We start from the raw sequence: 13,231 nt of genomic DNA, 5'->3' as shown, positions 1-13,231 counted from the left end.
AAAATGTACTCACAGAATAACTGAAAAAAAAAAAAAAAAAAAAAAAAAAGCAGGAATTGCAAACAAAAGTTACAGTTGCCTATTCTGATATCTGCTCCTCAGTGACTTTTTTTTCCACTCCTCTCCCTTAGGAATTGCTTGTGGTCATTTCTGGCCTGAGTATTCATGTGAGCACTCAAGAGCGATATGCAGAGGTACAGACAGGTTGCTCTGCATTTTAAAGGACAAGTTACTTCTAGATTCAGCAATTATTGTTTTAATCCTTTTTTTCCCTCCCCCTGCAGTTGCAGAGCTCTGAAATTAAGGAAGTACATCTGTACCCAAATGAAAAAAATTTGTTTCTCAAATGACTGTTTTTTGATTAGAAGTCAGTAATGTAACAGCAATTAAAACAGCTGTAACAGTAATTAAAACAAGAACATATTTTCAGCTACTGGCTCTGCAAACTCCTCCTCTCCCTCCCCCAAATGATGTGCTTTAGCAACAGTAAGGTGACTTCCCTTGAGGTCACCAGCAGAAGTTCAGGGTTTGACAGATTGGCTATAATTGCACTATCCCACATTGGTCAACACAAAAATGCCTTAGGATTTCAAAACGACACTCTCTTAAAGCAGAGGTCGGTGGAAAGCATAGGGACAGAAAATCTGTTTCTATTTCAGTTGTGTATCTGGTAAGATGGAAAATTTTTCAAGTCTACACAGATGGTAAATAAATTTCTGCTACATGAGGCAGTTCCTGGAATAAAGAAATTTTCTCAAATAACAAGTGCCAATTTTTTTTTTTTTTTTTTTTTTTTTAAACAGCAAGACTTATTTTTAACTTTCCCAGGGACTTGTTGAGAGAACTGCAGAAGTGTCCTTTCACCTTCAGAATCCTGGTGATTCTCCAGAATATAACCTCCAGAAATAGCCTCTAATGCCGTTCTCAGCATAGATGAGTTTTCTTTACACTTTAAAAGATGTTTCAAAGTAAAGATCAAAGCTCTGCAACTATGTTTTGCTGCTGGTAAACACACTCCTGCTGAATGCTGTAGTTAGAAAATAAGAAACTTTTATTTAAATCCTAAGGCAATCATCCCTGCTGACATTTAAACCTTCATCATTACACTTCATGAGGCAATGCTGTTGACGTGGAAAGGTTATCCCTCAGGAAGCGTTTTCTTGGGGTGCAAGCTGTCACTAAGTGTAATGGAAAGGACTAGTCCAAAACTAGGGACCAAGAAACTACAGGCTATCCCTGCTGATGAAGTTGTTAGAAGACACTTTTTTTTTTTTTTTGGTGTGTGTGTCAGATCATCTTAGACAGCCTCATAAGAGGATTTGGGTAGAGATTTGACCCAAATGTTAAAATGATGGCTGGGCAAAGGTACTACGAATCTTACTCTTAATGATGTCTGAAATAGCTCTATCCATCAAGGTGGAGTACAAGTCATGGAAGTTGCTCATCTTTTCTTCCAGCAAACTTATATTCCTTCCCTAACCTGTTCACGGGGCTCTATGACTGTTGCTGCTGCCTTAAGTCTGCAATGAAACCCTATGAAATGATCATGCTCACGAGGAGAAAAATACAAAGTATTCTCAAGTCACTGAGTGATCTTTCATTTACATACACGAGGAGAAACAAGCTCTATAAGTTTAATACTGCCACACAGAGATGAAGGTGTGAAATGAAGAAAAAAATAAATCAAAGTGTTTCTGAAAAGGCAGGAGTGAAAGGGAAGAATTAGTGATCTTAACATGCTGACAAGAAGAGTACAGATAAGATAAAGAATAACATTTTTGTCTGACTGAAAGTGTGGATGACCTAGAAAAAAAATTAATTGACATTATAATCTTAGGCTTTTGTTACTATCCCCAAGACAGCAGGATTCAGGAATATATGTTTTTCTTCAGAATCTGATTAAAGCTGATTCCCCTACAGTCTCTCAGTATTTCTGTCCTGTTTGTCCTATTTCTTCTCTTCTCCACTCCCTTGTCATTTCCTCCTATATAATTGCAAAGCTTGAACAGGATACTATCTTCATCTACCACAACAGCTTGTCACTATCTATCAAGCGGTAGGGAATTTTTGTAAATAGGTGAGTTTATAGTGCTGGAATGAATTCAGTGGATGCAGTGAGGTGTGATGTATGCATACAGTTACCATGAAATTTCATAGAATATAGAATATCCCAAGTTGGAAGGGACCCATAAGGATCATCAAGTCCAAATTTGTGTGAGATAAATACAGCTTGGCATTTAGCAGAAGAAAAGTGGATGGTTTCAGAAAATCTGGGTGTAGGAAAGTAGCTTAGTTTACATTCCCAAATTTTTGGTTGCGGCTATGCTCTTTCATTTTTATTACAGATGTCAACTTTTGTTCCAAAATATATTCAAAGTTATGTGCTGCACAAGCTTTAGCACTGCTGATTTTTCATGTATTTCATGCCCTTATACCATACAGCCATGATTCACACATATCAATGTCCATGATATCATCAGTGTGTGTAAACTTTTTTAAGGAGAATGATAGATAACACCAGCCAAGAGATTAAAACTTGCAGTAAAACAACAGAATCAGCTCCTTAAAGGTTTTGTTATTATTATTAAAGTAGATATATTAGATAATATATTTTAGGCTAAAACAAGCTACCCAAATGAGTAAGACACAGGATATCCAAATAGGAACCTTTGTTTAATTGAATCTGCTATGTGCAAAAATGTTTGGGAAGGAGGCATCCCACGGGAAAGGATAAACAAACTTCAATTTAACATAAATATTTTACGTGTTGCATTTGCTATTCTAACTCTTACGTAAAGTGAGACTGCAAAAACAATGTGAAACTTAAGATATGAAAGTTATTGCTGTAACAGGGCACATTATTGAAGGACATCCTCACAGTACAGTGAGCCAATTTTTCATTAATTCAGTGTGTATAAGTCAAGTTCCTTGTGTTCTACTGTTGTAAAAGCACGAGAGAACAGCTAAGAGAGACTTATGAAGGAGACCATGGATCTGGTTTACATTTGTCATACATTTACCCCAGCACACGCACACAGTCATGCATACATACAGAAAGCTGTATTGCTGCTCACATTTTTTTTTTTTTTTCCCAAGGAGAAAGAATATCCCTCTGAATTTGAATTCATAACCATTTTAGGCCATATCCTTCAGAGCCTGGAATGTGTTTTGGCAGCAGAAACAGTATTGTTTCATTTTGTGAAATGTTCAATACACCCTATCTGTGGCATAGACCCCCTAGTCTCCACAAACCTCCTACAGCGTCATTAAGAGAGAGAGAGTGTGGTAGAATGACGCGAGCATGAACAATACATTTTTAGGTAGCTTTTGATCAAAGGTACTACCAAGGTGGGAAGTGCGCATAAGAAAACCTGCAGAAAACATTTTGCAGATTGCTCCCACCCTGCTGCAGTTCAACCCATGGGGGCTTCATTGCTTTCTTTGCTTTTAGTTACTGGAATTGGTCAGATGCCTGTGGACTTACCCACCACCATACTAATGTGGCCAAATACTCCTCAATAGCAGTGGCAAAGATGCCATTGCTGCAAAGCCTCAGCTCCCAGGGCTGCTCTTCTCTGCCCCCTCCCCAGGCACAGCACTGCTAACAGAGAAGCTTTTGGTTTTAGCACAGGGCATGTCTGCAACAGATGGGTGTGCTGAAAAAGCTGCTCTGCTCTTGCTACAGCTTCAAAGGCTTACTAGTACAGACAGGAGGGAGTGCTCTGATACTGACTTTGCAGGTTACTGCTCCACTGCCTGGGTTTTGATGGAAGCTGATCTCCATATGCCTCTCAGATCTCCGTTCTCCCTCAGTTGTTAATTCAAAATGAACATTGTGGTGGTGAAAAGGAAGGATGAACAGTTCCAGGAAGCAAACTCCTTTTCTTATATATTTTGCTTTTACCAATGGAAAAATGTATTGTGGACGATGGTGATGCCCCATGTAATCCAGAAGGCTTTGCCCAAGTGGTTTAATTCTGCTTCACGTTTCTGGAAGCTATACATTTATTTTTGTCTACTATGCACATTCCTTTCTCATTTCTTAGCTTAGTTCCCTCAAAAATGTGGTGTTAATTGCTATTCTCATGCCATTTTAGGCAGTCGGTCATTGGTCCATTTATTTATCATGTCTTCAAACTGGCAATTTAAAGTCTACATACAGCAAATAATTGCCCTTTACCAATCACAACTTCTTAAAAATTAATTTTTAAAACAACATTTTTTTTCCCCAAGTTTTCATTGAATTATTTCGAACCCAGACAAGATTGGAAATTTCTGAGTATTACTGCATGAAACTAAAGCTCTCTGCATTAATCCCTAGAGGTGTCTAATATCACTTTGGTGGAGTGATCTTGTGTGACTATGAACCATATATAAATACAAATACTTTCATGACCATTTTAGGTAGCTGAAATCCAACTAATGCATAACTTGATGTGCAACAGTCTTTTGGTTTGCAGTCTAGACAACGCTGGCAGCCTCTAAAATTTATTGCTGAACACTGTCACAAAAATGTGTCAAAAGTAAAATTTGCATAAAGGTTATACTGTAATGGCCTGGCAATCATCCCATCCTGTACTGAGCTTGTTTTAAATACTTTTCAGATTGTTTGAAATACATCATACTTCAGTCCAAACACAAAGGAAGTCTGTGGGAAAGCATTCTTCAGCTTCCCAGATGGAGATAATATTTAAGATACATATTTTCCTCAGAGCAACAGAGAAAATTCATGGTCATCTAATCCAATTAACAGAAATGCTTTACGAACACCACTTTCCACTAATTACCATAGACAATATGCATAATTAAAAAAAATACAATCCAACAGTTTTAGTTGACTTTTATGCTATATCTTTATTATTAATAAAATTTAGGAAGTAACTTTCAATGCAGAAAAGAGAAATATTAATGACAGCCAAGATGGTTTAAGTTTGTTTTGTTTTTAAAGAAATCATACTATTCACTTTGCTTTACTTGTAGCTCTTGCCAGATTCTTCCTGATGCCTTGAAAATTATGACCATTTAGTAGCGATGTGCAAATACAGCAAATTCTTTGTGGTAAAGTAACTGTTGATTTCAGTTGCCCACTGTACTAATACTACAGACTGTAGCTCTGAGACACGTGGCTTACAACTAGCCTTTCAAAAGCTGTTGCGGCTTCAGATCTCTCATCAGTTTTTGATAGCACTCATATTATCATTATGCCTTTGGAAAAACAGATGTATACTATTTCCTAAAACCTTTAGAAAGTACATCTGAAAATGAAAAGAGATGTGGAAGTGGAACAAAAGCAAATTCAGATTCCTTACATGAGAAAAAAAATTTCCATTGTTTGAATGACCATTTTTTAACAGAAATTCCAGATTTACACAATTTGTATTTTCCACTGTCCTTCACAAAACTCAGAAAAAACATTCGCTAGATGCCAAGATTATATTATTCATCTCCATGTATGAAAACAAATCTATTCTGGCATAAGAGTACATCTGAATTATACAGGAAATACAGTCAAAGAACCATAATTAGAAAGTAATTTTGCTGCGATAGATACTTCTAAAGTTACTAGCTTCTGTGGTCTCTAAGGTTACAAATTACTACAACACCCAAGTTCAGCAAGGCACTTAAACGCATCCAAAAAACACAGCAGTTCCACTGACATACATTAATACTTTTTTAATGTCTGGATTTAACCTGTAGAGCCTTGGTCTGTTATGACCATTGTTATCCACATTTTCAGAATTTCTAATTGTCATCATAAGTGGAGAACATAGGAGATCATGTGCTGCTTGTTGGATTGCTCCACTAGAATATTTGCAAGAGAATTATTAAAAAATACTTACTGAGAAAAACTGTGAAAAAATAATGCATTTACACTTTTTTTTTTTTTTTTTTTGCAAAGATGGAAGTAAAAATTATTGACTTTGACTTTGGAAATCACTAACCTTTACAGCTGTCATCTTGCTCTAGCTGAACCACATTTGCAAACTAAATCTAATGATAAGGTAAATTCAATTCCATATGGCCAAGTCAAGCTATAGCATATAAATTATATTCTCATTTTTAATTGTGTTCCTGCATATTAATTTCATTTATGTTTGTATTTTTATCATCTGTGCGTGTCTTTCCTAGGCTGACACAAGTTACTGTTACAATGCAACCCTAACAAGGGTGTATCCCTAACAAGCCCACATCTGCCAAAAATAGCTATGTACTAATAATTTAGTCTGGATCCCTACTTAAACAGTTTCTATACAGAAATACACTAAGAGCTAAGTTAAATTAAAAAAAAAAAAAATAAATTGAAGACTGGTATGAAAATGGAAATTTAAATTAAATTATTCCAGCTTATTATTAATAAAATAGTTTTTTAATTTTTAATTTAGATTATACCAGTAAGCAAAGACAGGATTGAGGTAAGCAGGGATTAAGACACCAAAGTATACTTGTGACAGGTCTGGAAACCCAATGCCTGGCATTTTTGTGGCAATAAAATAAGAAATCGATCTAAAAATGTTGGATACAGTTTCTCACAACAGGTTCACATTATTTTTTCAAGAAGAATCTAGTGCTGACAACTGAATACTCAACGGAAAAGGATCACATGCTATGAATAGTAGAGACAGCAGTGAAAAAGTTTGTAAGAAAATCACGGCAGTAAAATAGGTAGCTCTTTTATGATTTTTTTCTTGGAAGCATTCCTACCACCTCTCTCCCAGGAACCTTGCTGGGACAATGAAGCTAGCAGGTAAGGCTATGTAAGACTCCTCTGGAGTCAGCTTACAGGGTGATACAAGCAGAAGCTTGTGGAAGAAACTAACTTTTTAACTCACCTAAATAACATAGTTTTAACCTTGTAATACAGAATATATTACAGATTATAACGAAAGAATCAGCCTTCACATCTCATGGACAAAGACGAATATTCAAGTGGATGGATGGAAATAACTGAACTTACATAAGCAAATTTGTTTTCACATTAAAATAATAGTAATTGATGTAATAATGGAACAAACTTTATAGCATCAGTGCAGAAAACGATAAACCTCACTTTAAGAACCACAAAGTTTTAGTGTAGGGAAGAGGCACAGCTATACAGAAATGGGTTGCTACCTTTCTACCTAGGTTTCTTTCTTCATTTACTTTATTATCTTTTCTTTAAAGATAATTTACATCTTGTTGATACTGGCTGATATTGGCTGTGTTTTTAAGCATCCTTTGCAGAACACATAGCATTTAATCTAGATACATGGCTTAAAATAGTAACAATAATAGCGAGCATTAGGAAATAGCCCTAATTGTTACACTCTCCAGTCTTTTTGGGGATGACTTAGAGATCATATGAACTGTTTGAAACCAGAAAGCTTCTAAGCAGGGCACCACAAAGAGTTATTAGTAGATAACACTAAATGTAGAAATTCCATAAAAGAGCAACGAGGGATTCATACACTGAAAAGTTTTGTTACTTCATTTCTTTTTCAGTGTCACATAAGCAAAATCTCTTTGTGAACTTCAATCCAGTCTGAGATTGCACATGAAGAGAAATTGACAAAAAGCTCATCAAATATACTCCAATTATTTTGATACCTGAATTAGCTCTCCTTGAAGCAATATCCCAGGCTATATCTTTTCTTTGAAGGAATGGAGCTGACATAACAAATTTCAAATCAGGCACAATAAATCCATAACATTTCCTGAAATCAATTATATATTGATTTCTAATTTCACTGCTGAAGTGCAGCCAGCACTTTATCACCATTAATCTTATAAAAATTTATTGCCACTCTTTACCACTTGGGTGATGAAGATGCTCAAGTATCTCCATAATAAAACAGAAGTGTCATATTAGAAGAGAACCCCAAAAGTTTCAAAATTAATACTTAATTTAGATAAGCCACCAAAAGTTCATCCTCTGATCCAAAGTTTATCTGAACTATCTTAGACTTGACTTAAAAGTCCTAGAGAGCCTATTATTAGAAGATCTACTTGAAAGCTCTTTCTATGGAGTTCTCAAAAAATATTGTCTTTCTTTGTTTCTTCCACAGGTTTATGAAAATAACAACGTTATTAAACACTGCAGAAGAACATTGATTTGAGATGCCTGAGGAAAAGGCTGCTTTCAAAGCAGCAAATTTATATATTTTTATATGATTACAGTATGGAACACAAAATATGGGAGACTGAAACGAATTAAATTATTGCAATGAATTACAGATTTTCAGTAAACTGTTCTTAATTGTGTGTACCTCTTCATAGGAGAGGTTCTTAACTGTGTGCCTTAGCCCGCTTTGCTATTTTGTGTTGAAAAACAATTTTAGCTAACATGTTACAGTTCTGGTGCACTTGTGCACCTACTCAGTAGTCCCCAACAGGGATTTTGCTGCCTATTGCTAATCTTGATGAAACAAGCAGCTTGGAGAAAGTGTAAAACAGCACAAGGAAAAAATTGCAAAGCTATTTACAGGGTAATAGCTATTTTTTTCCATTTTACAATCAACCTATAGTAACTACACTTTCTCCTTTTCGTGGTGTGCCCTTGAGAATAAATAATCAATACTTTGTGGTTTTGCATAAAGTTGTTCACTAAAACCTCCATTGCACTATACACATGAACATACATGTGAGCTATCGGTATTCCCCTGAGCTAAAAACATTAGAGCTCATTCATTCCAAAGACTATTCAAATTTTTGAAAATCAGAATGTACGATTGCCATTGCTTTAAATCTAAAATTTATATAATCCAGGACAGCATACAGTAGGGATTAGTTGGTGTAACCACATTTAATAAATCCATCTATGCTTTTGCTTCTCTGTCATTAATAACAATCAGCTTTATATTGTAGATAAACAGAATTGACTTTTAATCAACACAAAAAAAAAATCAAAGGAAAGTTAGATTACTGTGGGATTTTTCACTTAGACTTAACACCATTAATTTATCATAATTAAATTCAGGTCCTTCCTGCTTCTGAAGCTTAAGAAGTCTTTCTCCAAAAGCAAAGGAGAAGAGAGCATTGTGCCTCAACCATTTGAACTCTGGTGACTTGAAGGAGCAAAGAATGCTGTAACAGCTGGACCTGACTGCAAAAAGCATCCACAGTGTCAGTACATCCATCATGACTAAACCAATTTACTGAAATGGAGCTAGTGTTGGTCAAAGATGCTAAACTTAAGCCCTTAAGCCCCCAAACCTACATTCATCTGCAGAGCGAGCACAACAGATTCACACTGTCTCACCTCAGCTTCAGTTTGAAGGCAGCAGATCTCAAGATAAGAGGAGAGGTCATGCACTGTTGCCACAATTAAATGCAGTTTAAAATATGTTAACGAGGAACAGGTTTTCAGAAGAATTTAGTACCAGCAAGAGCAGAGTGATGTCAATGCAGAGGTCCTAAGATCTTAGCTGTCATCAAAGTACCTAAATTCAGCACTTAGGTCCCCAGGGACCACACCTTGAGGTGTGGGTGCCCCAATACCTTTAGCAATTCATCTCCATTTGCCTCTTCCAGTATTCTGACCTTTATGAGCACATATTTATGTGCAACCATAATTGACACTGAGCATTAATCAGACAGTGGTGTGTTTTAGGCCTTGACTACACTGTGTGAACTGCTGACCTTGAGAGAAAAGGTTTTATATACCATTCCCAATTCCTTAGGTCTTCCTGTCACTGCAAAGCAAATACTTGACTTTTACGGATGGATTCAGTTTCCAGTCTGTTGTTTTTTTAATGTTTTGTTAAAGTTATAAAAGCGGCTTTCAGGGAAAGTTTGTAAACATGGGCACATTTTTCATTACAGATTATAACCAACACAGACAGCCTTTTGTAAAATAGCAAATGATTAAATATAAGTGATAAAATCCCACAAGCAGGAACATTGTTTGTAGAAGAGTCCTGAAAGCTTCGAGATAAATAATACCAGATGCAACAGATCTCTCTCCCCTTTTGCCAAGCAGTTGTCGGTTGAGTTTAAACTGAAATGTTACAAAGTGACTCCTTCAGATCTGCTCCTTCTGAATTTGTCCCCCTTGACTACAAACATGGCTTCACAGTTGCTACAGCCATGTAACTCTCAACCTTCCCTGAAGCAACTGGTTCTTTTTGCTTCTTTCTATGCTCACTTGCTCTCTGAGTTTTTCTCACTATTAAAGTATTTAATGGCAAACGCAAACAACAAATGTATCCTCAAATATAATTCTGAGCCTACATTTAAAATCTGAGTGCATGACATCAAAACAAGAAATAAGAAGATATATAGGAACCAGCACTATCAAAGCTAGTCAAAGTCTATATTACACTGAAAGCTAATGTGGGCAGAGTCACTGCACAGTGATTGTACATAATAGAAATAAATTGTATCTGCATTTTCAAATAAGGTTTTGAAACCACAGTATAAAAATTAATCTTGCTAACAATATGACATGTTTGTATCAATATAAGCAACTATGCTTAGTAAAAAAGGAGATGCAGAAAAAGCAGTTGAGACTATGGTTATCATAATCAACTAGTTTTCAAATATCATATCAATTAATAAAAAAATAAATAAAAATTGAAATTTTACTTACAGATGGGTGTTTAGCATTTCTGGTACTGCTAATCATGTGGTTAATCCTGTTTTTTAGTTATAACTTGGAGTCATAGCTACCACAAGATCAGTCAAACAGTTGCCACATTAACTGTGATTGCATAAACTGCTAAAGGAAGAGTCTTTGAGAGCTTCTGAAACCTTTTGCAAAAGTTACACACAGTTTCAAACCATATCACTTGATTATTAACTTTAGTAAAGGGATTATGCCAGGGAGCAAGGACCAGCTACTCAGGATGCTGTGTTGGCATACAGTATTTTAGAATATGTGAGTTTGTGCTCTAGGATTTATGGTTCAGTGAAACAACTACCGAGACACTACAACTGATTTAAAAAACAACAACAACAAAACACAAAACAACAAACAATGCCAGAATTAATGGAAAACAGATTTATAAAAAACAGACAAAAATGGATTATATCAAATGAAAAAAAGGCAAGGATAAGTAAACAATTAGACACTAGTTATTAGGAAGAATTAGCAGAATAGCTGGGAAAGCCAGACTTCAGGACGAAGCCTGTAGTGTCACAGCCAGCAAAACTCCTTCCACGAAAGCCAATGGGAGCTTTATTGCTGGGGAATCTGGCCATTAAAAGTTTGGAATTACACTCTTCCTTACTTTGTGTAGAAAGGGTAACTCTCTACTTGCATTAAAATTACATTGTTTCAAACTCAGAAATTGTTTTTGTTCATAGGGCTGACCTAAAACTGAAGAACTATTATAAAATTTTTCCATATTTTTTTTTCCTCTTGCAGTTTTGTTCCACTTTTTTCCCTGTTCCTCTTGAGTAAGATTTCAAAACCTCTGGGCACAATCTCTTTCCTAAAACAGCTAATGATACTTGATAGCAACAGAAAAAATAAAAATAAACCCAAACCCACTGAAGATGCTAATCCATTTAGCCTTGAGCAACATATATATATATATATATAAACACAATGAGTTGAATATAAAGGAATTTCCAAATTCACAGCTCAGCTATTCTCAAACTTTAAAAGTTTCTGAAACTCGAATTCTACAGCCACATTTTTTTCAAAACTATTTGAAGAAAAAAACTGGCAAGTTAATATAAAAAGGCTGAAAAATACATTTTATCTCCAATCAGTAAGTCACAGAATCATGTTTGTAAGAAACTGGGGGAAAAAAAAAATTAGAAACAACCTCTGCAGTTTACAAGCATCCTACCTTTCTTTTGCGCAGTTTCACTTGACTGTCTGAATATTCTTGTGTGGTCAAATGATTCCTTAAATGTAAACACTGACTATCTTCTGCTGAACTGACATTTGAAAGGCATTTGTTTTCAGGGGCCGCTTGAGGTTCTCTGAAACCACTTTCATCCAGACCATTTTCCACTGCCGGGATGTGAGAGCAAGGAGAAGGCTGCATAAGGCAGTCACTGGATTCCACTGATGAACATGGTTGTCTATCACTGCTGGTGCAAGAATCAGAAGAAATCCCACTCTCCACCACATTACACTCAGACTTTCCAAGCCCATCTTTAAAAGCATCAGATTTCCTGCGCTGTTGTGCAATTACAGCAGTATGAAGCAGCTGTTTCCCAGGCATAATAATTTCTTTCACATTTGGAGAATTAGAAAGATTTTCTTTCTCTACACTTACTACATCATTTAAGACTTCATAATTACAAAGCTCCAGGCTTTTTCCAATACTGCCACAAGTATCTTCTTCCATCTCCTCTTTAGGAACTATGTCACAACTAGGTTTCTTACTAATATCCCCAATTATGCCAGATGCTTCAGTTTCCTTGTTACCCTCCATCATTGGTACCATCTGTGTTAAGGAGCCTGCTCCATTTAAATTATTTTCTTCAGCTTCTGATTCCCTTCCAACAGCAGTGATGTGGTAGTTAACGCTATCCAGGTTGAGTGTTGAATAGTCATCATCATCATCAGACACATGGACTAAAGTTTCTGTGCTGGCCTCCAGAAAATGCTCCTCATCTTCATGGTTATCATTTTCATCCACCTCCTTTGAAACATTTCCAAGCTGCTTTGCAGGGAAGCCAATCGTCTCTCCACTGTGGCAGCATTCTGGAAACGAAGCACATTTTTCTTTCCGGTCCACACTCAAAACCTCATCTTTTTCCATACTTGTCTGCAAGTTATCAGCTATGAGTCCGTGACGACATGCTGTATTATACTCCACAGACTCCAAAGCCAATCCCATCCACTGGGTCACATGCTCTTCCCAGCTTTTCTTTCTGATTGCTAGAGACATGTCATAACAGTTCAGCAGCAGGCTACAGCATACCTTCCATGGAGGACCAAAGGAGATGTCATGGCTGCTGTGTGCTGCTCCAGAAGGAGAGAGGGTTTCATCATTTTAACATCTGCAAGAAATGAAAAAAATAAGTAAAATAAGGAAAAAAAAAAAAAAAAAAAAAAAAAGACTAGGTTATTGAATTAACTCCAAATTGAAAAAGAAAAAGAGGGAAAGAACAGTTTAAACAAAAGTGTAAAAGCAAGATAAGACTGTGGGACCAGAAGGACAGGAATTTAGAAGACTGTTTTGTTTAAAGTTTTAATACTTTTCATACAAAACTTGACAGTACTCATAATTCAGTAGAACTTTCTTTTTCTGATTATTCTCCACTAGCAAGTAAACAAAAATGTTATAAATAGGCA

At 36.1% G+C, this 13,231-nt stretch overlaps 1 protein-coding gene across 1 annotated transcript in view; it reads right to left on the bottom strand.

Annotated features, from left to right (window-relative positions):
• Nucleotides 1-12,824, bottom strand: part of DLC1 (DLC1 Rho GTPase activating protein) — a gene marked incomplete at its 5' end in the record, with an annotated part of 213,844 nt that extends 201,020 nt beyond the window's left edge. Inside the window, one exon of the mRNA XM_084285868.1 lies at nt 11,772-12,824. Within this exon, the coding sequence (XP_084141994.1) occupies nt 11,772-12,824 (1,053 nt within the window). The remainder of the gene's footprint in view (nt 1-11,771) is intronic.
• Between the last annotated feature and the right edge of the window lie 407 nt (nt 12,825-13,231).

The sequence above is a fragment of the Netta rufina genome (genome assembly GCF_964035555.1).
Source record: "Netta rufina genome assembly, chromosome: 4".
Taxonomy (NCBI): domain Eukaryota; kingdom Metazoa; phylum Chordata; class Aves; order Anseriformes; family Anatidae; genus Netta; species Netta rufina.
The sequence above is the reverse complement of the archived record's forward strand: the minus strand, read 5'-3'. Positions and strand labels throughout refer to the sequence as shown.